Source organism: Ursus maritimus, unplaced genomic scaffold (assembly GCF_017311325.1).
Source record: "Ursus maritimus isolate PB19 unplaced genomic scaffold, ASM1731132v1 scaffold_9, whole genome shotgun sequence".
In the NCBI taxonomy this organism is placed as follows: Eukaryota; Metazoa; Chordata; class Mammalia; order Carnivora; family Ursidae; genus Ursus; species Ursus maritimus.
Window position 1 is genome coordinate 1,060,727 of NW_024427107.1, and position 23,282 is coordinate 1,084,008.

General features: G+C 38.7%; 1 protein-coding gene and 1 pseudogene across 1 annotated transcript in view; one reads left to right on the forward strand and one right to left on the reverse strand.

Annotated features, from left to right (window-relative positions):
* The window catches only part of PRKDC (protein kinase, DNA-activated, catalytic subunit), a 227,419-nt gene that overhangs the window by 157,294 nt on the left and 46,843 nt on the right, over window positions 1–23,282 (reverse strand). Inside the window, exons 28-36 of the mRNA XM_008706669.2 lie at window positions 16,866–16,960; window positions 15,637–15,736; window positions 14,366–14,499; window positions 9,417–9,671; window positions 5,388–5,611; window positions 4,457–4,668; window positions 3,920–4,052; window positions 3,059–3,217; window positions 2,044–2,247 (exon numbers count right to left, since the gene is read on the reverse strand). Of these exons, the coding sequence (XP_008704891.1) occupies window positions 2,044–2,247; window positions 3,059–3,217; window positions 3,920–4,052; window positions 4,457–4,668; window positions 5,388–5,611; window positions 9,417–9,671; window positions 14,366–14,499; window positions 15,637–15,736; window positions 16,866–16,960 (1,516 nt within the window). The remainder of the gene's footprint in view (window positions 1–2,043; window positions 2,248–3,058; window positions 3,218–3,919; window positions 4,053–4,456; window positions 4,669–5,387; window positions 5,612–9,416; window positions 9,672–14,365; window positions 14,500–15,636; window positions 15,737–16,865; window positions 16,961–23,282) is intronic.
* On the forward strand, window positions 1,841–2,007 carry LOC121101804 (annotated as a pseudogene).

A 23,282-nucleotide genomic window follows, 5' to 3' on the forward strand; every position in this document is an offset into this window, starting at 1 on the left:
GAATTAACATAGTTAAAATGTCCATGCTACCCAGAGCTATGTACACTTTCAATACTATCCCGATCAAAATACTGAGGACATTTTTCAACGAACTGGAACAAACAGCCCTTAAATTTGTGTGGAAACAGAAAAGGCCCCGAATTGCCAAGGAATTGTTGAAAAGGAAAAACAAAGCTGGGGGCATCACATTGCCGGATTTCAAGCTATACTACAAAGCTGTGATCACCAAGACAGCATGGTACTGCCACAAAAACAGACACACAGACCAATGGAACAGAAGAGAACCCAGAAATGGACCCTCAGCTCTTTGGGCAACTAATCTTTGACAAAGCAGGAAAAAAATCCAGTGGAAAAAAGACAGTCTCTTTGATAAATGGTGCTGGGAAAATTAGACAGCTACATGCAAAAGAATGAAACTTGACCACTCTCTCACACCATACACAAAGATAAACTCAAAATGGATGGAAGACCTCAATGTGAGACAGGACTCCATCAAAATCCTAGAGGAGAACATAGGCAGCAACCTCTACGACATTGGCCACAGCAAGTTTTTTCATGACACATCTCCAAAGGCAAGAGAAACAAAAGAAAAAATGAACTTGTGGGACTTCCTCAAGATCAAAAGCTTCTGCACAGCCAAAGAAACAGTCAAAAAAACTAAGAGGCAGCCCATGGAATGGGAGAAGATATTTGCAAATGACACTACAGATAAAAGACTGGTATCCAAGATCTCCAAAGAACTTCTCAAACTCAATACACAAGAAACAAATAAGCAAATCATAAAATAGGTAGAAGATATGAAGAGACAGTTTTCAATGAAGATACACAAATGGCTAACAGACCCATGAAAAAATGTTCAAAATCATTAGCCATCAGGGAAATTCAAATCAAAAACACACTGAGATACCACCTTACACCAGTTAGAATGGCAAAAATTGACAAGAAACAACAATTGTTGGAGAGGATGTGGAGCCTTTCTCCTACATTGGATCCCTCCTACATTGTTGGTGGGAATGCAAGTTGGTACAGCCACTCTGGAAAACAGTGTGGAGGTCCCTCAAAAAGTTAAAAATTGAGCTACCCTATGATCCAGCCATTGCACTACTGGGTATTTACCCCAAAGATACAGATGTAGTGAAGAGAAGGGCCATATGCACCCCAATGTTCATAGCAGCATTGTCCACAATAGCTAAATCGTGGAAGGAACCGAGATGCCCTTCAACAGATGACTGGATTAAGAAGATGTTGTCCAGATATACAATGGAATATTACTCGGCCATCAAAAAGAACGATTTCTCAACATTTGCTGCAACATGGACGGCACTGGAGGAGATAATGCTAAGCGAAATAAGTCAAGCAGAGAAAGGCAATTATGATATGGTTTCACTCATTTATGGAACATAAGAAGTAGGAAGATTGGTAGGAGAAGAACGGAAGAAGAAAGGGGGGGTAACCAGAAGGGGGAATGAACCATGAGCGACTATGGACTCTGGGAAACAAACTGAGGGCTTCAGAGGGGAGGGGGTAGGGGACTGGGATAGGCCAGTGATGGGTATTAAGGACGGCACGTATTGCATGGTGCACTGGGTGTTATACGCAAATAATGAATCATGGAACATGACATCAAAAACTAAGGATATACTGTATGGTGACTAACGTAACATAATAAAAGATTATTATTTAAAAAAATAATAATAATCAATGTTTCAATGTCCATTTAGCATTATTAAATGTTCATTAAAGCTGGGTCTTCTTTCCTTTGATTTTGTTTTCAAAGATTTGCAAGAGTTTTAGATCTTCTGGGAAGAGAAACTGTTCTGTTTAGACATTTTTCAAGAATATGGCAATCTTTTTATAGGTATTATGTAAGGAAAATTACTTAAGTAAAAATTTCACAACGAACTCACAAGTGTAGGTAGTGTGCTACACGGGGGGCAAGTCTTTTGCTAACACCACAAGGGTTTCTGGCTCAATGAGTGGAGTTTGATGGTAATTCATGCTACGTGTAAATAAAGTAAAAATAAAAAATAAAATTTTCATTACCATTTTGGGATTATCCACAGATGATCTCATGAGCTCCAATACAGTAAGATCCAGATTTTTCAGTAATTCAGTGTTGATTGTCTCTGAGAACAAGCTATAAAAATACTCTCCATGAGAGAAGCTGACCATGTTTCTCTGGGACACTCCTGAGGCTGGCATAGACAACAGTGCCGTGTCCAGGAGAAGATTCACAAGGTACTCACACTGTGAAAAAGCAAGGAAAGGTACAATGACAGGAGTATTTTACCTGTTATAGGAAGAGGAAAATCACACAGTAAGGTCTAAAGAGAACCTGGTATTTGAAGGCCTGGGTTCAAGTTTGAACTGTATACATTTCAATAAGTTTGCATTTTCTAAGTTTCATTTTGGGAAAGAAATCTTCCCTGACTCATGTTCCTCCCAAATTTCCAGAAAATCTTTTGTTGCTTCGAGGGGAGAGGCTAGTGAGCACATTTTTAGACCATTTAAATATGTAAGTTGCTTACATTAAATGAACAAAGGGGCAAAGAAAAGCTTTCTGCTACAGGAGAAGGGAAGACTGGTAGAAGGAATGAACACAAAGGACTGGCTAGCAAATATCAGCTGCAGCAGAAACTGTTTGAGGCCAACCCTGCACAGTTCAAAAATCCATGAAGATATCTTTCTGTGGTACCTCTGGAATTATCCTACAGGGGTGCTCCCTAATCAGCCATCTGAAAATCACAAGGGACAGGGAAAGAGGAAGCCGCTGTGTCAACACAGTTCAGCTTTATATTCACAAAATATTCTGCCTTATAAAGTCTTTTTGGAAACAAAGTGTGATAGACAAAACGCCAATTTAAAAAGAATATTATCATATTTCTTTTATTTAAAAAAAACTTTTAGAAAGGAAGTCAGATCATGTAAATCTATTAAAGTACTTCCCTAGCTAAGAAGTTACTAAATTCCAGCTAAATTCTTGTTTTTAGAAACACACTGCAAGTGAGCTATTTATTTACACCATTAGGATAGCATAGCATATAGCTGCTGTTCCTACCAGTCCTCCAAAAGCAAAGGCCAACTCCAGAAGTCCACTGGCTAATCGTTTACAACTGGGGTCTAGTGAATGAAAGTACTCTTGTTCATCTCCAGGTGCAATGCTTTTATAAACCAGGGAAAGAAGTTTTGTGCCAAAAGAATGATGCTGATCTGCAGACTAAAATAAAGGCAACACTGAAACATCCAGCAATAAGATACTTTAGAGAAACACACAATTTCACACCTTTCATGAATTAAAAATAATCCATGTTCATTAACGCTGACTACATTCTAATCATCAGGAAAATCTTCACTCAATTTTGCTTTCTATGCTATATTTTTTTCATTTATATTGCCTAGCCAAAGGCACAATAACAGTTCATCCCTAAAGTTCTTCAAAAGGCTGTTTGAAATACAAATGTCCTTCTTTTATTTTATATTGATAAATTTTTATATTTATATTCTAAGTTAATACATGTCTGGCGTAAGTAATTCTATAATTCCCATTTCAGCACATTCTATACATACAGGATGTTTAAAACATATATATAAGTAGGGGCGCCTGGGTGGCACAGCGGTTAAGCGTCTGCCTTCGGCTCAGGGCGTGATCCCGGAGTTCTGGGATCGAGCCCCACGTCAGGCTCTTCCGCTATGAGCCTGCTTCTTCCTCTCCCACTCCCCCTGCTTGTGTTCCCTCTCTCGCTGTCTCTCTCTCTGTCGAATAAATAAAATCTTTAAAAAAAAAAAAAACATATATATTCGCTGTCTCTCTGTCGAATAAATAAAATCTTTAAAAAAAAAAAAAACATATATATAAGTAAATGGACTAATTAATTTTATTAAGCTAAGAGAAATGTAAAAACAAATTGGCTGTGGTTACCTGAGATGGTAATACAACATGTAAAAAACCAGCTCTGTGAAGTTGTTTACAAGCCGACACGACAGACATGAGCTTGGCCCTATCCATATAAGCATCAGGGCCATACAGGTCAACAGCACAGAGCTCCTCAATGCTGCCATGTAAGAAAAACAAAAAGAAATGAGATAAGTGTTGATTCCCCTAAACTAGCAGGATACACTGAAAAATTATGTGTGTTCTGTTTAAATGTGTTTACTGACTACTTGACACTCAAATTCATTACACGACCCTGGAAAGCAAACACGGGTTAACAATGAACATGGGGCCCAAGTGCTAATCCAGTGGTGGAGATCAACACAGGGCTAAGCCACATCTGAGGCTTGCCATAAGTACCATAAGGTACAGGGAAAGCATGTGTTAAATAGATAATTTTCAAGCAACTGATGAGATCCTTCACTTTAGGAAATGGGGCTATAGCAGAAACATGCAGCTGCCAGAGTACATTGCAACCTTAAATTCCAACACAACACTGATCCCAAGCATGATCTGAATGCCCACCTCTGTGATGTTATTTTTTCCTTGAGGTACATCTCCAGGGTGTCTTTGTATGGGGACTTCTTTAGTGCTTTCATCAGGTTTACACAAACATCAGGAAGATTATTCATAATTAGGACATCACCAATATTGAAACCTATGCTCGAGGGCTCACACAGGGTTTTCACGAAGAGTTTCATAAAGTTTTTGTTGTTACATAAATTCTTCTCGAGGAGCTGTAAAAAATGATTTGAATAAAAACACATCCATTAGTCAGCACTTAGATTTTCACTACTGTAAGGTCCGTGAAGCCAGGAATTTTTGCCTGGCTAGGGCAGGGGTTGGCAAACTTTCCCTGTAAAGGGTTAGAAAATAATTATTTTAGGCTTTGGGGGCCCTATGGTCTCTGCTGCAACTGTTGAACTAACTGCCATTATAATGTGAAAGCAGCCACGGACAATACATGGACAAATGGGCTTGGATGAGTTCCAGTGAAACCTTCTTTACAAAAGCAGGCAGCAGGTGGGATTTGGCCTGTGGACCATAGTTTTGTGGCCCCTGGTTTAGAGAGCTGTTGTATCTGCAGACAGGGCCTGGCATATAGTAGATATTTAGTATGTATTAAATGGGTAGACCAACTGGACTTTGTTTATGTAATAAGCCTCACAGACACATTTACAAGGATTTGTTAATGAGTGTTTCCTAAGGCAAATGTTTGATCGATCATAGCATAAAATGCAATATCCAATAAAATATCTAGAAAAGCTATTTTGTATTTTATTCACACAATAAGAATCTGAAGTACATGCAAGGTTTTATTACTTTCAAGAACACATAACTCCTACACCAATGGAAAGTTCTAAGAAAGCCAAAACCACTTTTAATAGGTACTGGAAAATATTCTTCCAGTGCCAAGTGCTGACCTCACACTAACAGAGCACCAGGAGTAACCTACCTTCCAGCCTTCTGGGAAGGTGCTGAGCAGTGTTGTGGTAAATTCCATAATCCGGACCACAATCGTGCATTTGCTGTAATTATATCTTTCCCTCTCCTGTGGACTGGGTCTATGACCTGTTGCCCCAGTGCCAAAGCACTTTTCTGCTGCCGTTATATCATGCATAGCAATGTTTTCTAAAAAGAAAGCCACTGCTTTCCAAAGTGAAGACTGTGTTTCAGTACCTAAAAAAAAATTATACTCAATTATTAACATATGCTTCCTTCTAACCCCACTATGATTAATGTAAAACACCTTCAGTATAGGCATGATATACTCTTAGTCAAAATTCATACAGAAAAAGCTTTTTATTTTTTTAAAAAGATTTTATTTATTTATTTGACAGAGAGAGACAGCGAGAGAGGAAACACAAGCAAGGGGAGTGGGAGAGGGAGAAGCAGGCTTTCCGCCAAGTGGGGAGCCTGACACGGGGCTCGATCCCAGGACCCTGGGATCATGACCTGAGCCAAAGGCAGACGCTTAACAGCTAAGCCACCCAGGTGCCCCCAGAAAAAGCTTTTAAAAAGCACACCAATTTCTGTCAAATGTTAAAAAAGCTCATATGCTTTGATCCAGCATTGAAATTTTATCCTAATGAAATAAAGGCAGAATTATAAAGTTGTGTTTGTATGGATGTTCATTTTAGCATTGTTTTTAATAATGAAGAAACAGAAACAACTGAAATGTCCTTCAAAGGGACAACAGAGAAACAAATTCTGGCAGCGGTCTTTTTATGGAAAAAATTGCATCAACTCCCAAATGGACCTGTACATAAATCTCACATGTCTAAAAACACGAAGGTGCTGGTTCTCCTGGCCCTCAACCCTACTTCTCTCACAATTAGCCCAGTCTTGCTTATGGAAGAAAGACAAAGCAACTTTCTCCTCTCCTCAGTCTTACTGTAGCTTTATACCAGTGTGTAAAGACCTCCCAAAGGGACAATCTTTAAAAATGGTGTACACGTTGAAAGAGTAAAGTAATAACTGAATAAGAAATGCTTTTATAGAGGTGCTTGGGTGGCTCAGTTGGTTAAGTGTCTGCCTTCAGCTCAGGTCATCATCCCAGAGTCCTGGGATCGAGCCCCAAGGCTGTCTGCTCAGCAAGGAGTCTGCTTCTCCTCCTCCCTCTGCTCCTCCTCCCATTCGTGCTAATAAATAAATAAAATTCTAAAAAAAAAAAAAAACTGAAAAAAAAAGGAATGCTTTTATAAGTCTGAGGGTTTCTAATTCTTTGTTTCCATAAAATTTAAGTTCATCAAACTGCCAACTTGACAGATCATTAAAAATAATTTTGATGACAGATCATTATGTATTCAAAGAAATGAGGGAAAATATATTAGGAATTTCATTTTCAAACACCAAATATCCTTGAATCCAATAGACCAGGGACTGTATGACACATTCCAATTACGGATATGCTAAATGTGGGAAAAAATGAGCATTTTAGCATTATTCAAAGATGGCATTTGTTTATGTGAACAAGTTTTTTTTTGGTAAAATCTATACAAAACAAAAATAGAATTCTAACCATATAATTTTACTTTTTATATGTAATAATTATTCTTCAAAATTTTTATTATGCTTATATCATTATAGTGGTAATAAACATAAAGTGCCCTAATAGCAAATGCAATGATAATGCAACACAGAAGAAACCTATAACATGTAGACCATTCTGTTGCAAATACATAGAGTTATGAGTAACAACATAAGCATAAAAACACAAAATACTTAGGATAAAAAAATGTGAAGGGTATGGAATGGTAAGAGTAATTTAGGAACTATGCAAAATTTCCAGTAAAGAAACTGTTAAAGCTGTTAGGCTCCACTGAATACATTTTTTAAGCAATGCTAACAGTTTTATGTTAAAATGCCAACATCTATGACACACCAGAAATTACGACTGAAAAGCAACGAGGAATTTTTTGTCAAGTTTGAAAGAAGGTCCACTGTTTTTAATGTTCTCCACTCCTCACAAGATAAATGAATAAAACCATTTGAAGACTGCTTAATTGTGACACATTCGCCTACTTTACTAATATGTGGTCATTTAAATTAGCTTGAGGTATATTTACTGACATAAAAAACATCTAATATGTTAAGTTTTCTGTTTAAAAGTTAAGTTTTTTTTAAAAAATCAAATTACAGTAAAGCATGCAATAATCTAAGTTAAAAATTAAAATTAAAATATATATTATATACATAGAAAAAGTTTAGAAAAGTAAACACTAAACTGTCTTAGTGTTTGTCACTAGGTAATGCAATTAGGGGAGAGGGTTTTACATATTTCCTATGCTTTTTTCCTGGTTGAGATTTTCATAATGATATATGAGATCTCTTAAAACAACAAATTTAAGGTATTATTTGAAAGTGAACAGCTATACTATTGCTGTTTTTAAAGTTTCAGAACTTATCTGACCTATCCTTCTGAGAATCCCATACTAGAATCATGCAGAATCCCTGCTAGAAAGAGTCAAATCTCAAAATAGCATAAAATTTGTTTTCCTGAACCCCAGCGTGTATACACACACACATTACACACTCCCCACCACGTCTGGCTCCAACTTCCTCAAGCCAAAAGGAAGACAAGACATTCTTTCTCCCAAATTCCCAAAATACAGACTTCACCTCTGACAAAATCAGAGACTGGTAGTTCCTTTAGTCAGCCACCACCAGAACTGAAAATCATTCTAGAACATGTTCTGAGTGGTAAATTGGACGTTCAGCCCATGAGAGGATTTAGGTGAAACCCCTGAAGACTAAAATAGCCTGCTCAGAGAACCTCTCAGCTATGATCTGCTCCAGACACTCTATTCTCGGAGAGACACACCTCCCAGGAGCCATCTCCCGCCTTCCGAGGTCCCATTTAGGTCACTAGAAGGATGGAGCCTGCCATCTCCTTCTTCCCAGCACTGGCTAAGGAGCACACAGAACACTCCACCCTGTAGTCTATCCTCTGTAAGCAACACTATTATCATCATACTACAATAAAAACACTAAGGAATAGGAAAATGTAAGTAGCATGTAAAGACATGCTACTCAAAAACCACAGAATAAGATCAAAGAGCCTCATGTCAGGAAGAACTCATTTATTTCATAAACATTTTTTAAAGGATGTACTTATTTATTTGAGAGAGGAAGAGAGAGATAGCATGAGCAGGAGGAGCAGAGAATGTGAAGCGGACTCAGTGCTGAGCATGGAGCCCAACGTGGGGCTCCACCTCATGACCTTGAGATGAGACCTGAACCAAAACCAAGAGTCAGCTGCTTAACCGACTGCACCATCCAAGTGCCCCCATAAACTTTTTTTTAAGATTTTATTGTTTCAGTAATCTCTATGCCCAATGTGGGGCTCAAACTTACATCCCTAAGATCAAGAACTGCATGCTCCAATGCCTGAGTAACTCAGTCAGTTAAGCTTCTGACTCTTGATTTCATTTGGCTCAGGTCATGAGATCGAGCCCTACATCTGGCTCCACACTGAGCGTGGAGCCTACTTAAGATTCTTTCTCTCCCTCTCTGCCTCTCTGCTCCCTCTCTGCCTCTCTCTCTCACTCTCTCTCGGCCTCTCTACCCCTTCCCACCCCACTTGCACGCTCTCTCTCTAAAAGAAAAAAGAAAAAAAAAAGTTGTATGCTCTATCAACTGAGCCAGCCAAGCACCCAGGAAGAACTCTTTTAATCTGCTATATGCAAATGAAAACCTCAAAAGGTTATTTGATAAAAGGGTCATCAAGAACCTGTAAACAGGGCACGAAAATATAGACTTTGGGCAGGTTTCTGTAGCCTCGGTGCTGTCATGTAACCAGACCTCTGCCTTCACTGTGAGCTTCAAGAATGCAAGGACTAAATTAATGCTCCCTGCTATCACTTTTGTTTCTGTGATTCTGAGACAGTGGTGCCTGTCTAGTTAAACACCCCACTGCTCTTTTGCCCAGAATGACTCCAGGTAGAACTGGACCACAGTAACGTGGGGTGTAGGTTTTACCTACCCAGGACCTCAGATGCCTCAAGGGTTTTCTCTTCAATGAATGTGTTGTAGCACTCTAGAGCCGCCAGAAGCATGTCCATCCACTGCAGGGCAGCTCTCAGGCTGAATGGCCCTTGCAGATGGAAGAGGGTAGGCTGAGCAAGGATGCCTGATGGCCGATCACAATCTCCTCCTCCCCCCTCAAATATGTTTATGAGAAAGGAAGTATTTTTGTTCTTGAGAATATCTTTCAGCCATAAAGAAGGGGATGGGTTGCCTTAAAAAAGAAACAAGATTAAAACACACATTAACTTTCACATAACTAATATTAATCTAATCATGGTACCTAATCAAAAATAGCATCCCCCAATAATAAAAAAGAATTAAAAGTCTGATATGTTAAACATAATCAGACCAGAACAAGACAGGCAATATCACAGTATTTCAAATATCGTTTCCATAAAAGTCCCATATAAAATATATACCAGAGCAGTACAATTTCAGAATAAGGGATAATCTTTTCTCTTTTTTTAAACTATAGCAATCACAACTTATTTCACTGTAATTACTGCCAAGAAGGTATTTCCACCAAAGCCACTCTCTTCAGTTAAACATTATAAAAATGGTTGGATACGATTTTAACAGCTATAAACATCATATCCTTTCCCTTGCCTTTTTTCTTGAAAACTGTTATCCCTTTAATTCAGGAGTAATTTTTTTTAATTTTTTAATTATGTTAGTCACCATATAGTACATCATTAGTTTTTGATGTAGTGTTCCATGATTCATTGTTTGCGTATAACACCCAGTGCTCCATGCAATACGTGCCCTCCTTAATACCCTTCACTGGGCCAACCCATCCTCCCACCCACCCCCCCAAATCCCTCAGTTTGTTTCCGGGAGTCTAGAGTCTCTCGTGGTTCGTCTCTCTCTCTGACTCCCCCCCCTTCATTTTTCCCTTCCTTCTCCTAATCTCCTCCATGCTATTCCTTATGTTCCACAAATAAGTGAAACCGTATAACTGTCTTTCTCTACTTGACCTATTTCACTTAGCATAATCTCTTCCAGTTCCATCCATGTTGATGCAAATGGTGGGTAATCATCCTTTCTGATAGCTGAGTAATATTCCATTGTATATATGGACCACATCTTCTTAATCCAGTCATCTGTTGAAGGGCATCTCGGCTCCTTCCACGATTTAGCTATTGTGGACAATGCTGCTATGAACATTGGGGTGTATATGGCCCTTCTCTTCACTACATCTGTATCTATGGGGTAAACACCCAGTAGTGCAACTGCTGGGTCACAGGGTAATTTAAAGGATAAACACAAAAAGAGCACAATGACTCTCAAATTCCTATCCTACTTCCCAGGTGTATGGACCTGGCCTCTCTTGTCTCCCGGTTTCCTCATCTGTAAATGAGAATCCTAAAACTATCTACCTCTGGGCTTCCTACGAAGAGTAAATGAATTAAGTAGTTAATATTTGAAAAAATGCTTAGAATAGCATCTATCACTCAGTTAAGCACAGTTTTTATTAAATAAAAGAGCTGAATTATCTGTTTTATCTTCATTTTTTTAAAAGATTTTATTTATTGGGGTGCCCAGGTGGCGCAGTCGTTAAGCGTCTGCCTTCGGCTCAGGGCGTGATCCCGGCGTTATGGGATCGAGCCCCGCATCAGGTTCCTCAGCTATGAGCCTGCTTCTTCCTCTCCCACTCCCCCTGCTTGTGTTCCCTCTCTCACTGGCTGTCTCTCTCTGTCAAATAAATAAGTAAATAAAATCTTAAAAAAAAAAAAAAGATTTTATTTGACGGGGGGGGAGGGCACACACACAAGCAGGGGGAGGAGCAAAGGGAGAGGGAGAAGCAGACTCACCGCTGAACAGGGAGCCTGACGCGGAGCTCAATCCCAGGACCCTGGGATCATGACCAAGCCAAAGGCAGATGCTCAACCAACTGAGCCACCCAGGAGCCTCAAATTATTTGCTTTTTAAAAGACATTTTTCTCCTTTAGATATTAATCATTTTCCAAACTAAAGAAAAAACATTAAACTGTATTTTGTATGCTCTGAAATCAGTGACTCTCTAAAGGTCAAATCATCCTGATTCTAATGAAGTTAGAGAAGACTGCGAAACACTAATGTATTTCTGATGTAGTAAGAAGAAGAAATAGTTTTCCTCTTGTGTTAAAATATATCTATCATCACTGTATAAGTAAAAGATTTAATATCATGTTCTCAGGGTTGTTTTAGAGAGGACTATTAAACATTCCATTATTTTCACTAAATATTGAAAAAGAAAATAAAATGATGAGTAAAAATAATATTTAAGTTCTATATCAAATGCTAGTTAAGAGTCATAGAAGAGAAAGCACAGAAAGGAGAGAGAGAGACAGGTATAGAAAAAGAAGAGGATAAGGGAACATGTGGACCAAAAGACAGCCTGGGAAAGCATAATTTAGATTGCTGGGAACCTTCCCAGATCCCTGCCTCCTTCTCACTCTCCTCCTCTGAACTATGGCTGCTGTCACCCTGGCTTTCTGTCCAACATGAGTCTCAGCAGTCAGAAGCCCCTGACACATGTCATAGGGACATGCCTGTACTTGTCATTGTGGCCCACTGATCTGGGTGTTGCCCAGCACCCCTGACAACAGTGTACTCTTTCAGGACACAGGACTTCTGATCTAAAGGGACACCTAACATTGTCCCATAAAAACCACTAGGAGTGGGGCACCTGGGTGGCTCAGTTGGTTAAGCGTCCAACCCTTGATTTTGGCACAGGTCATGATCTCAGGGTTGTGTGATGAACTGAGCCCCGTGCTGGGCTCTGCACTGGGTATAGAGCCTGCTTGAAATTCTCTCTCCCTCCACCCCTCCCAACCCCTCTTTAAAAAACAAAACAAAACAAAAAGCACTGAGTGCAGCATTGTTTACAACCAAGATATAAAAGGAGCCCAACTGTCCATCGACTAATGAGTAGATAAGGAAGATGTGGTATAAATATTATTCAGCCATAAAAAAGAATGAAATCTTGTCATTTGCAATGACAAGCATGGAGTTAGAGAGCATTATGCTAGGCAAGTAAGACAGTCAGAAAAAGACAAACACCGTATGATTTCACTCGTAGGTGGAATTTAAGAAACAAAACAAATGAACAGGGGCACCTGGGTGGCTGAGTCAGTTAAACATCTGCCTTCAGCTCAGATTATGATCCTGGGGTCCTGGAATTGAGCCCCATGTTGGGCTCCCTGCTCAGTGGGCTCTGCTTCTCCCTCTGTCCCTCCCCTGAGTGTGCTTGATAACATGAGCACCAGGTAATATATAGAATTCCTGAATTATTATATTGTATACTGAAACTAATATGACACTGTATGTTAACTAACTGGAATTAAAATAAAAACTTAAGAAAAAAAAACACCGGGGGGAAAACATAGCAGAGAGAAAGGTGGATGCAACATTGGAGGGCACAGAGAAGCATAAGTGAAGGAATGTTCATTCGTTTTATACAAAGTGTACGTTGGCAGCAGGACAAGGTTCACCTGCTACTTGGCATCCTTTGTGTAACAGAAACAATTCTGAAATAATTCTTATTTCATTGAAAATATGTGAGGCCTCTATTGTGGGCAACTGAGAGGAAAAACAGAAATGTCTAGGATCAGTCAAGCTCACATCACTAGAAATTGTGCGGGGTACAGGAGAGTCAAAGATCCAACCGGAAGGGAGGAAAGGTCTGCCAACTAGTAGTTCCACCCATACAACATCTGGGCCAAAGTTTCATTTAAAAATAAGGAAAACATGCCCCACCCCTCCACCCCATTCAGTCTTTATGGACTTTACAGGAGTGTTGTGAGAATGACAACGTATAAGACTAACTTTGCTAACTAAAAGCAATAAGCAAATATAAAATATTAGTGGTGTTTCTTTAACAATTCTCTACATTATCTCTACATCCAAATATACATTACTACTATATATATAAAATTATAGTAGACAAATAAATACAAATATTTATATACCAAAGAATATATGTAGTACTAATACAACTGCAATATATGCTATATAAATCTATAGTGTATAACATCATAATACATTTCATTGTATAACAAAATATAGAATCTTCTAAGTTTTAGAATTATATCAAGTAATCGTCCCCTCCTCTTCCATGAGGAAAAAGCCCCAAAGTGGTACTCCACCCTATTTTCTAAAAAGAACTGGCTCTTCCTCATGATTTGTAGTGTACCATGACCTTTCTTATCCAGACACCATAGCGTATCTTGGTTCTGGACTCTTGCACAGTGCATTCCATAGGGGGAAGCCAGGGCCTGGGTCTGTTCTGAGGCATTTTCCCCACACCTACACTTCCAAACCTCGGTCTGGACTTAGTGGAGAAAACAGAACAATACATTTATTCCTACTAAAAAATTTAGTAACTATTTCAAGTCTGTAAGTATAATTTAATGAATTAGTGCAATAACTATTAAAATACATAGGTTCATTGCTTTCCTTTAATATCACAAGATCATTTAGATTGAGCAGTTTAGCAATTTATTAATCACATGGTGAAATAAAACAACTGCATTATTTCACTAACTATTAACTGAATATCACATTAACAAATGCACAGTTATCCAAGCCTTCATTTCCGTTAAACAAAATAAAAAAGCAAAAATGTAGAACAAAAAAGACAGTGGGAAATTCTAAATTTACTTCCTCTACATCACTTGACATCAAAATAGAATTTTTTCTTTCCTTCTATGAATCTTTGAGAAATGTACACCCCGTAGTTTATTTATCCTTTGTCATACAAATGATCTGTAATGATTACTGAACATACTTATCTTTTTATTAGGAATATATTACTTGTTACATTCATCTAAATAATGGAAAGGTTACATTTTAAATAAATACGCATCTCTTTTACTACTAGTAAGAGCAAAACCCATAATTTATAGGACATAAAGATCACAATACCTGGCAATAAAGGAACAAATTTATAAAAGAGTTCTATGGATTTGTGTCGACATTCTGTTTGGGGCCTCCCACAATGGGCTACCAGCCACTGGACCACATCCATTAAACACAATGACGCTGCAGGTGGAAATCCTCTAAATGGAGATAACACACTATATTTAATACATGTCCCAACATTTAGCATTTAGTTGATCCGAGAGTCTAGAAATCATTAACTCAATTTTGCCTAATACATGTAGAAACTTCATCAAAAGGCATTCAATTTATTTTTAATATATTATCACTAGTATACCATCGAAATGTCACAGGTTAAATAGGTCCTAAATGCTGCTTACCTTCATTTTTTTTTAATTGAGGGAAAATTAAAAAGCATTTCTTAAAACAACAGCACCACTGTTTTCATGTTTCCTTTTCAATGTACCTTAAAACAAAGGGGGATTTGAAACCTAAAGTAGTGTTTCTCAAATTGTGGTCCCTCACCCAGCTGCATCAATATTATCTGTAAACCTGGCAGAAAATGTAAATTCTTGGCCCCACTCCAGACCTACTGAAAGATTCTGGGGGCAAGACCCAGCAACCTGTGTTTTAACAAGACCTCCAGGTAACTCCGATAGATGTTTCAGTTTGAATATCAATGATCTAGAGAGGTCAAAAGTTAACAACAGGATCTGAAGGAAGCAATTTTAAAACAACAGAGAAAATATTAATATCCAATCTACATGTGCCAATGCTTCTGCAGAGTGGTAGCAGCCAGCAGACCCCCCCCCCCCCGACACCCTGCACAGATCTGGAGGGACTGATGCATAGCATACCCCATCCTTTTGGAGAATGAGACCTTACTAGGATGGAATTAACAGCGAAGACTGGATACCACTGGTTAGTAAGCCAGCCTTGGCTTTGGGTAGCTTCATTTCATAATTCTATAATTCCATCATGGTTAAAATGCTACTATGTCAATACTTCAGTTTTTATATTTCAAATTTACTCCATAATAGTTCATACATTTTCTGGTCAAATAATTCCACACCAAATATGTATTCAAAATTAGTGCAGATAAAATGAATGTCTGTTACAAATTTGTACCTTAAACCAAATATTTTCAAACATAAAGCTTTTTAGTGTCCAAGAAATGGACTCCTATTTCCACTCATTCCTTGTTTAGGAAATTAATTCTTTATGCTTCCACACATTCCTTCCAAATTCTTTTTTACTAACTGAGAATTAGTTTCATGTTGGAAAAAAAAAATTAAAAAGGAAGCAATATCACCTACCGTGGCCTACGTCGCTTTTTTACTTTGTTTAAAGATACGTGCTTCTTTTCAATGATACGCCTTAGGTGATCAATGGCATCACAACATTGTTGAATTGTACCTGTTCTCAAGCATAAAAATATATTTCCAAAGGAGATATATAGCTGATTATTGTTAATAAAACAGCACTATAAGTTTATTGACCTAGTTTTTTAACTAAAAGGGTAATTTTACAATAGAGTTAATATTGTTTCATCCCCCAGAAAACAAATTTTAAATAAAGGATTTACATTGTCCCAAAATAAAAACAAAACCCACATTCAAGATTGCAGGATAGTACAGTGCACATGCACAAACACACTTACAGCAATACTGCACCTAATGAGAAACTGCTTCACCAGCCCGCAGCCAGTCAAAGCACAGCCTCACATAATGCATCTGAGGTGGAAGAGACTCTATGGGTATTCCAAAACTCACATACCTGTCCAGATCCTATTTACCTCAATTTAAATCTATTGTTTAAGGGGTATAAATTCCTTGACCTCCCCTTCTTCTTATGTAGGTTAAGCCATATGCTAGCTTAATAATATAGCCACTATAGGAGAACCATTAGTAAAACCATCCACAGACATCTCGGGTTATTTAGGAAAGGAGCCTTACAGAACTTAATTTGAGTTCTGTAACCAAGAAAAGTTTTCTTTCTATGCTTTGAAAATATGGCAGTAATTTTTAAGAGTTAAGTTTCACTTGTTGAGAAAATTCACCTATATAAGCTGTCAAGATAAACAAAGCAATTTTAAGCTCTTTGATGACAAGAGCTAACTTTTAAGCATTTTTACCCATAGTAGGCTATCAACATGAAGGATAATAGAGCTCAACCTGTGTCTTGAAAAAACAAACAAAATAAAATCTGGGTAAATGAAAGAGCAGTTCTGCCGCACAGCTATGTGACCTAGACCAGTCGCTTACGTTCTCTGGGTAAGACGTCTAGGAAGATTTCAGCCCAGAAATTCCAGGATGTTCACAATACCTGCTGGACAGAACTTAATTGTAAAGACTGCGATTTATTACTCTCTTAGCTACTTTAAGTCTATCCTTCACACTTATTACCCTAAATGGGAGACGGGAGAAAAGAAAACACCACCTTATGAGAGAAATACTTGAGGCTTAACCCCTGAGTGGAAAAGCTCTTATAGATTTGTCAGGCAAACAGAACTGGTGTGCAAACGAAAACCTCAGAAAAGACCCACCTAAGGATTTCTCATCTGCGTGTGCTAACGCCAGACTTTCCAGGTATGTAACCAACGCTTCAAACACAAACTCTTCTACCAGAGATTCTTCTTCCCTGTAAAATAAAGAATACTGAAACTCACCTAGGAAAATAGTAAAGCAGGAGTGACAAGGGAAAAAAGTAATGTTATCCAAGAATACATAAATTAAATTTATTTTTTTTTAAAATGACTCAAATGTTTTGAAACATAAAGCAACCTAAAATACTTCCCAAAGAAGAAAACTTCCTCAAGAGCAGACCAAAAACTACATAAACCAAAAGAGGCAACGCTGGCTTTTTCTCCGCACACAAGTACCATTCCATCTGTAGAACTGCTCATAGCACATAACCTCAGAACCACTGTTCTGACCACACTTCCACATACCTCATTAAAATTAATAGAAAAAAAGTCTCATATCATATCCGCATTCTTTAAAAATAAAAGAATTTCAAGAGCTCTCACCCTATCCAAAAGTCAACACCAATAATAAACGCTAAGCCTTTTACAAGCACATCAGGCACATGAAAGTAATTAATTCAATCAACAATGTCTGTGGACCATCTTCTTTTATAGAGTAAGCTCATGGGTGGGTAAAGGGCAGAGGGCAGATCTCTCCCTCGAAAATCTGCTCCTTACTAACACAGCCCGGTAAATGAGTAAGTAGAAGAAAAGTACAAGTTGGAATTTCTACTTGTGATGAAGTCCTGGGTCACTGCACGGCCCACTGGGAAGGAGCATGTTCCTGGAACAAACAGAACTGGAGTGAGGTGCTGGAGGATGGAGAGCATTTAGAACATTACAAACTGGTGTTTGGTTTGGCAGAAATACTGCCCTAGTTTCTTTTTTTTCTTTTTTTTAAGGTTGAATCCTAGGAGGGGCAAGGCCTGTCAGAGTTCCACAAGCTCCATATTCCCCTAGTGTCACACACCCCAGTCTGACACTGAAAATAAAGGACATTACCGATAAATGTGTGGTATGGGCAAAGACAGGGAGGCAAGATGAAGAACTCTAGAGAGAGCAAGCAAACGGCAAAGCTAGAAGAAAAGGTTCACTTGGAAGAGCAGTTTGTGATGAGACTGGAAAAGTTGGAGGAAGGGGTCTTAAAAGGCCCAGGCTGAGTATAACAGTATTTAGCTTAGGTATCAACACCAACTAAAGTAGGTAAGTAGAGAAATGACATGACAGAATGATGCCCTAGAATGGTGTTTCCAAAGAATGATGTACAAAACAGTTCATTAGCATGCAGAAAGGAAACAACAGAACTTGTATTTATATTATTCAACACGCGAGATCTCAAAAAATTTATCACTCAATGCACCTTTTCTCAAAAAGCCAATTCAAATGTGATCCAACAAATCAGTATCCAAAAAGGAAGACAAGAGAGGAAAAGGAAACAAAAGATGAAACACAGGGAAGTAAAGGGGACATCCAAGGGGAGAGGCAAGGAGATCCAGACATGATAGGTGAGCAGGGACCCAAGGAAGAGACTTGTAACAGCTATCTCCACCGAAACACCACAGTATGGATTTTTCAACCTATACATAAGATGGCCCAAATTCCTCTCTTAATCTGGCCTCCCACGATCGGTAAAGTTCTTCTCCTGTCCATGTTCAAACTGGATCAGCTGACAGTGCTCATTTATAAGAGAATTTTGCTTTGACATGCTCCTGCCACATGGGGTGAACCAATGGAAACTGAGATACAGAATTTAAAGGGCAGTCCAGGGGCGCCTGGGTGGCACAGCAGTTAAGCAAGCATCTGCCTTCGGCTCAGGGCGTGATCCCGGCGTTATGGGATCGAGCCCCACGTCAGGCTCCTCCGCTGTGAGCCTGCTTCTTCCTCTCCCACTCCCCCTGCTTGTGTTCCCTCTCTCGCTGGCTGTCTCTATCTCTGTCTAATAAATAAATTTTAAAAAATCTTTAAAAAAATAAATAAATAAATAAAAGGCAATCCATACTCTCAGACGGTATTTCTCCCAGATGTCAGTTGTGGTCTACTTCACACCACTCTGGAGAGTTCTGCTTCCCAAAACTAACATGAACCTTGTCACTAATTCCTTGGAATAGGCTCCTGTAATCTTTCATGGAAGCTGAAACCAGCCTCCACTGAACAGAATATCCCAGGATACTTTACCTAACAGTGAAAACACTGACCTTTACAGCTTTCCAAAATGCAAAAGTATATCATTTAGGGTACATACAAACAAAATGAAACAAAAAAGACAAACAAGGGAATAAGTAACATAAAGGAAGAATGATTAGTTCAGAGCAGAGGAAGGTCTATTAATACTCTATTTCTTAACCTAGGTGGTGAGTATACAAAAACTTGTTTTATTACTATTCAGTACACTCTACAGTTTTTTTTAACCTGAGGCACACTTGACATATAACATTATATTACTTCCAGGAGTACAAGATAATGACTCTGTATTTGTATACATTACAATATCATCAACACAATAAGTCTCGTTAACATCGATCACCATACAGTTACAAAATTTTTTCCTTGTAATATGAACTTTTAAAATCAACTGTCCTAGCAAATTTTAAATATGCAATACAGTATTATTAACTATGGTCACCATACTCTACGTTATGGGCACATCTCAGAGATATTACGAGTTTGGTCCAGGTAACCAAAATAAAGCAATTATCTCAACAAAGGGAGTAGAATGAATTTTTTGGTTTCCCAGGGCATATAAAAGCTGTGTTTACACTGTACTGTATATTAAGTGCACAACAGTATTATGTCTAAAAAAATGTATATTCCTTAATTAAAAATACTTTATTGCTAAAAAATGCTAACCATCTTCTGAGCTTTCAGCAAGTCATAATCATTTTGCTGATGGAGGGTCTTGCCTCGATGTTGATGGCTGGTGTTGACCGATTAGGATCGTGGCTGCTCAAGGTTGGGTGGCTGTGACAATTTCTTCAGATAAGACAACAGAGAAGTTTGCTGCATATATCAATTCTTCCTTTCAGACCCAATTTCTCTACAGCATGTGATGCTACTTGGTAGCATTTCACCCACAGCAGAATCTGTTTCAAAACTGAAATCCTCTCAAACCCCACCACTGCTTTACCAACTAAGTTTATACAGTATACTAAATCCTCTACTGTCATTTCAACAATCTTCACAGCATCTTCACCAGGAGTAGAGTCCATCTCAAAGAACCACTTTCTTTGCTCATCCCGAAGAAGCAAGTCCTCATCCATTAAAGTTTTGTCATGAGATTGCAGTAATTCAGTCATACCTGCAGGCTTCACTTCTGATTCTGGCTCTCTTGCTCTTTTTACCCCATCTGCAGTTACTCCCTCCACTGAAGTCTTAAACCCCTCAAAGTCATCCATGAGGGTTAGAATCAACTTCTTCCAAACCCCTGTGAATGCTGATGTCTTGACCTCTTCCCATGAATCATGAACGTTCTTAATGGTGTTTAGAATGGTGAATCCTTTCCAGATTTTCAATTTACTTTGCCCGGATTCATCAGCGGAATCACTCTCGATGGCATCTATAGCCTTACGAAATATATATCTTGACTTGAAAGTCAAATTACTCTTTGATCCATTAACTGCAGAATAGGTACTGTGTTAGCAGGCATGAAAACAAATAATCTCATGGTATCTCTCCATCAGAGCTTTTGGGTGACCAGGTGCATTGTCACTGAGCAGTAATATCTTGAAAGGAATCTTTGTTTCTGAGCAGTTCTCCACAGTGGGCTTAAAATATTCAGTAAACCAGGTTGTAAACAGATGTGCTATCATCCAGGCTTTGTTGTTCCATTTAGAGAGCACAGGCAGAGTAAATTTAGCATAATTCTGAAGGGCCCTAGGATTTTCAGAATAGTAAATCAGTACTGGCTCTTAGTCACCAGCTACATTAGCCTCTAACAGGAGAGTCCGCCTGTCCTTTGAAGCTTTGAAGCAAGGCACTGACTTCTCCTCTCTAGCTATAAAAGTACTAGATGGATTTTTCTTCTAGTAGAAGGCTGTTTCACCTACTGAAAATCTGTTGCTTAGTGTAGGCACCTTCATTAATTATCTGAGCTGGATCTTCCAGATAACTTGCTGCAGCTTCTACATCAGCACTTGCTGCTTCATCTTGCACTTGAATGTTAGGAAGACGGTTTCCTTCCTGAAACCTCATGGATCCTCTGCTTCAGACTTTTCTTCTGCAGCTTCCTTACCTCTCTCACTGCATAGAACTGAAGAGAGTTAGGGCCTTGATCTGAATTAGGCTTTGGCTTAAGGGAATTTTATGGCTATTCTGATCTTCTATCCAGACCATTACAACTTTCTTCGTATCAGCAGTAAGTCTGTTTCACTTCCTTTTCATCCATGTATTCAATGGAGTGTCAGCTTTAATTTTCTTCAAGAACTTCCCCTTGGCATTCACTACTTGTTTAACTGGTGTAAGAGGCCTAGCTTTTGGCCTGTTTTGGCTTTTGAGATGCATTCTGCACTAAGCTTAATCATTTCTAGCTTCTGATTTAAATTAAGAGATGTGCAACACTTCCTTTCACTTTAACACTTAGAGGCCATTGTAGGGTTATTAATTGGCCTAATTTCAACATTGTTGTGTCTCAGGGAATGGGGGGCCCGAGGAGAGGGAGAGAGATAGGGGAAGAGCCAGCTGGTGGAGCAGTCAAAACACACACAACATTTATCAATTAAGCTCATTGTCTTATATGGGAGCAATTCATTGGCACCCCAAAACAATTACAATAGTTATATCAAAGACCAACATCAGAGATCACCATGCCAAATACAGGAATAATGAAAAAGTTTAAAATAACGTAAGAATTACCAAAACATGACTTACGAGATACAAAGTGAGTAAACGTTGGAAAAGTAGTGCCAACAGACCTACTCAAGGTCAATTTGTAAAAAACGCATTATCAGTGAAAAGCAATAAAATGAAGCACAATAAGGGGTGTCTGGATGGCTCAGTTGGTTAAGCGTCTGCCTTCCGCTCAGGTTATGATCTTGGAGTCCCGGGATCGAGTCCTGCCATCAGGCTCCTTGCTCAGATGAGAGTGTGCTTCTCCCTCTGCCCCCCACCCTGCTCTCTCTCTCTCTCTCAAATAAACACAATCTTTTTTAAAAAATGAAGTACAATAAAATGAGGCATGTCTATATACCCTTATGACTTATTTATTTCATAACTGGAAGTTTGTACCTTTGACCCATCACCCATTTTGCCTAGCCCTCTTCCCAGCCTGTGGCAACCACCAATCTGTTCTCTGTACCCATGAGTTTGTCTCTTTTTTTTTTTTTTTTAAGATTTCACAAATAATAAAACCATAGGTATTTGTCTTTCTCTGACTTATATTACTTAACATAATGCCCTCAAGGTCCATCCATGTTTTCACAGATGGTATGATTTCTTTTTTTTTAGGGCTGAATAATACTCCATTGTATACATATACATTTTCTTTATCCATTCATCCACTGATGGACACTCTCCATATTTTGGCTATTTTAAATAATGCTGCAATAATCATGGGGGTACATACATCTTTTTGAATGTTTCGTTTCCTTTGGATAAATACCCAAAAGGGGAATTGCTAGATCATATGGTACCTGTACTTCTAATTATTGAGGAACTTCCATACTATTTTCCATAGTGGCTGTGTCAGTTTACATTCCTATCATCAGAGCACAAGGGTTCCCCTTTTTCTACATCCTTGCCAACATTTGTTATTTGTTGTCTTTTTCATAATAGCCATTCATATCTCATTGTGGTTTGATTTGCATTTCCCTGATGACTAGTGATACTGATCACCTTTTGTCACCTTTTCATTTTATTGACGGTTTCCTGTGCCATGCAGGATCTTTTAGTTGATACAGTCCCACATATTTATTTTTGCTTTTTTTGCCTTTGCTTTTGGAGTTAAAACCAAAACGTTGTCAAAACTGATGTCAGGGGCGCCTGGGTGGCGCAGTCGTTAAGTGTCTGCCTTCGGCTCAGGGCGTGATCCCGGCGTTATGGGATCGAGCCCCACATCAGGCTCCTCCACTGGGAGCCTGCTTCTCCCTCTCCCACTCCCCCTGCTTGTGTTCCCTCTCTCGCTGGCTGTCTCCCTCTCTGTCGAATAAATAAATAAAATCTTTAAAAAAAAAAAAAAAACAACTGATGTCAAACAGCTTACCACATATGTTTTCTTCCAGGAATTTTATGGTTTCAGGTCTTACATTCAAGTCCTTAATCCATTTTGAGTTAATTTTTGTGTCTGGTGTAAGATACTAGTCTAGTTTCATTCTTTTGCATGTGGCTGTCTGGTTTTCCCAACACCAACATGTAGTAAAGAGATTGTCCTTTTCCCACTGTTTATTCTTGGCTCCTGAGTCAAAAATTAATTGACCGTGTTTGCATGGGTTTATTTCTAGGCTCTCT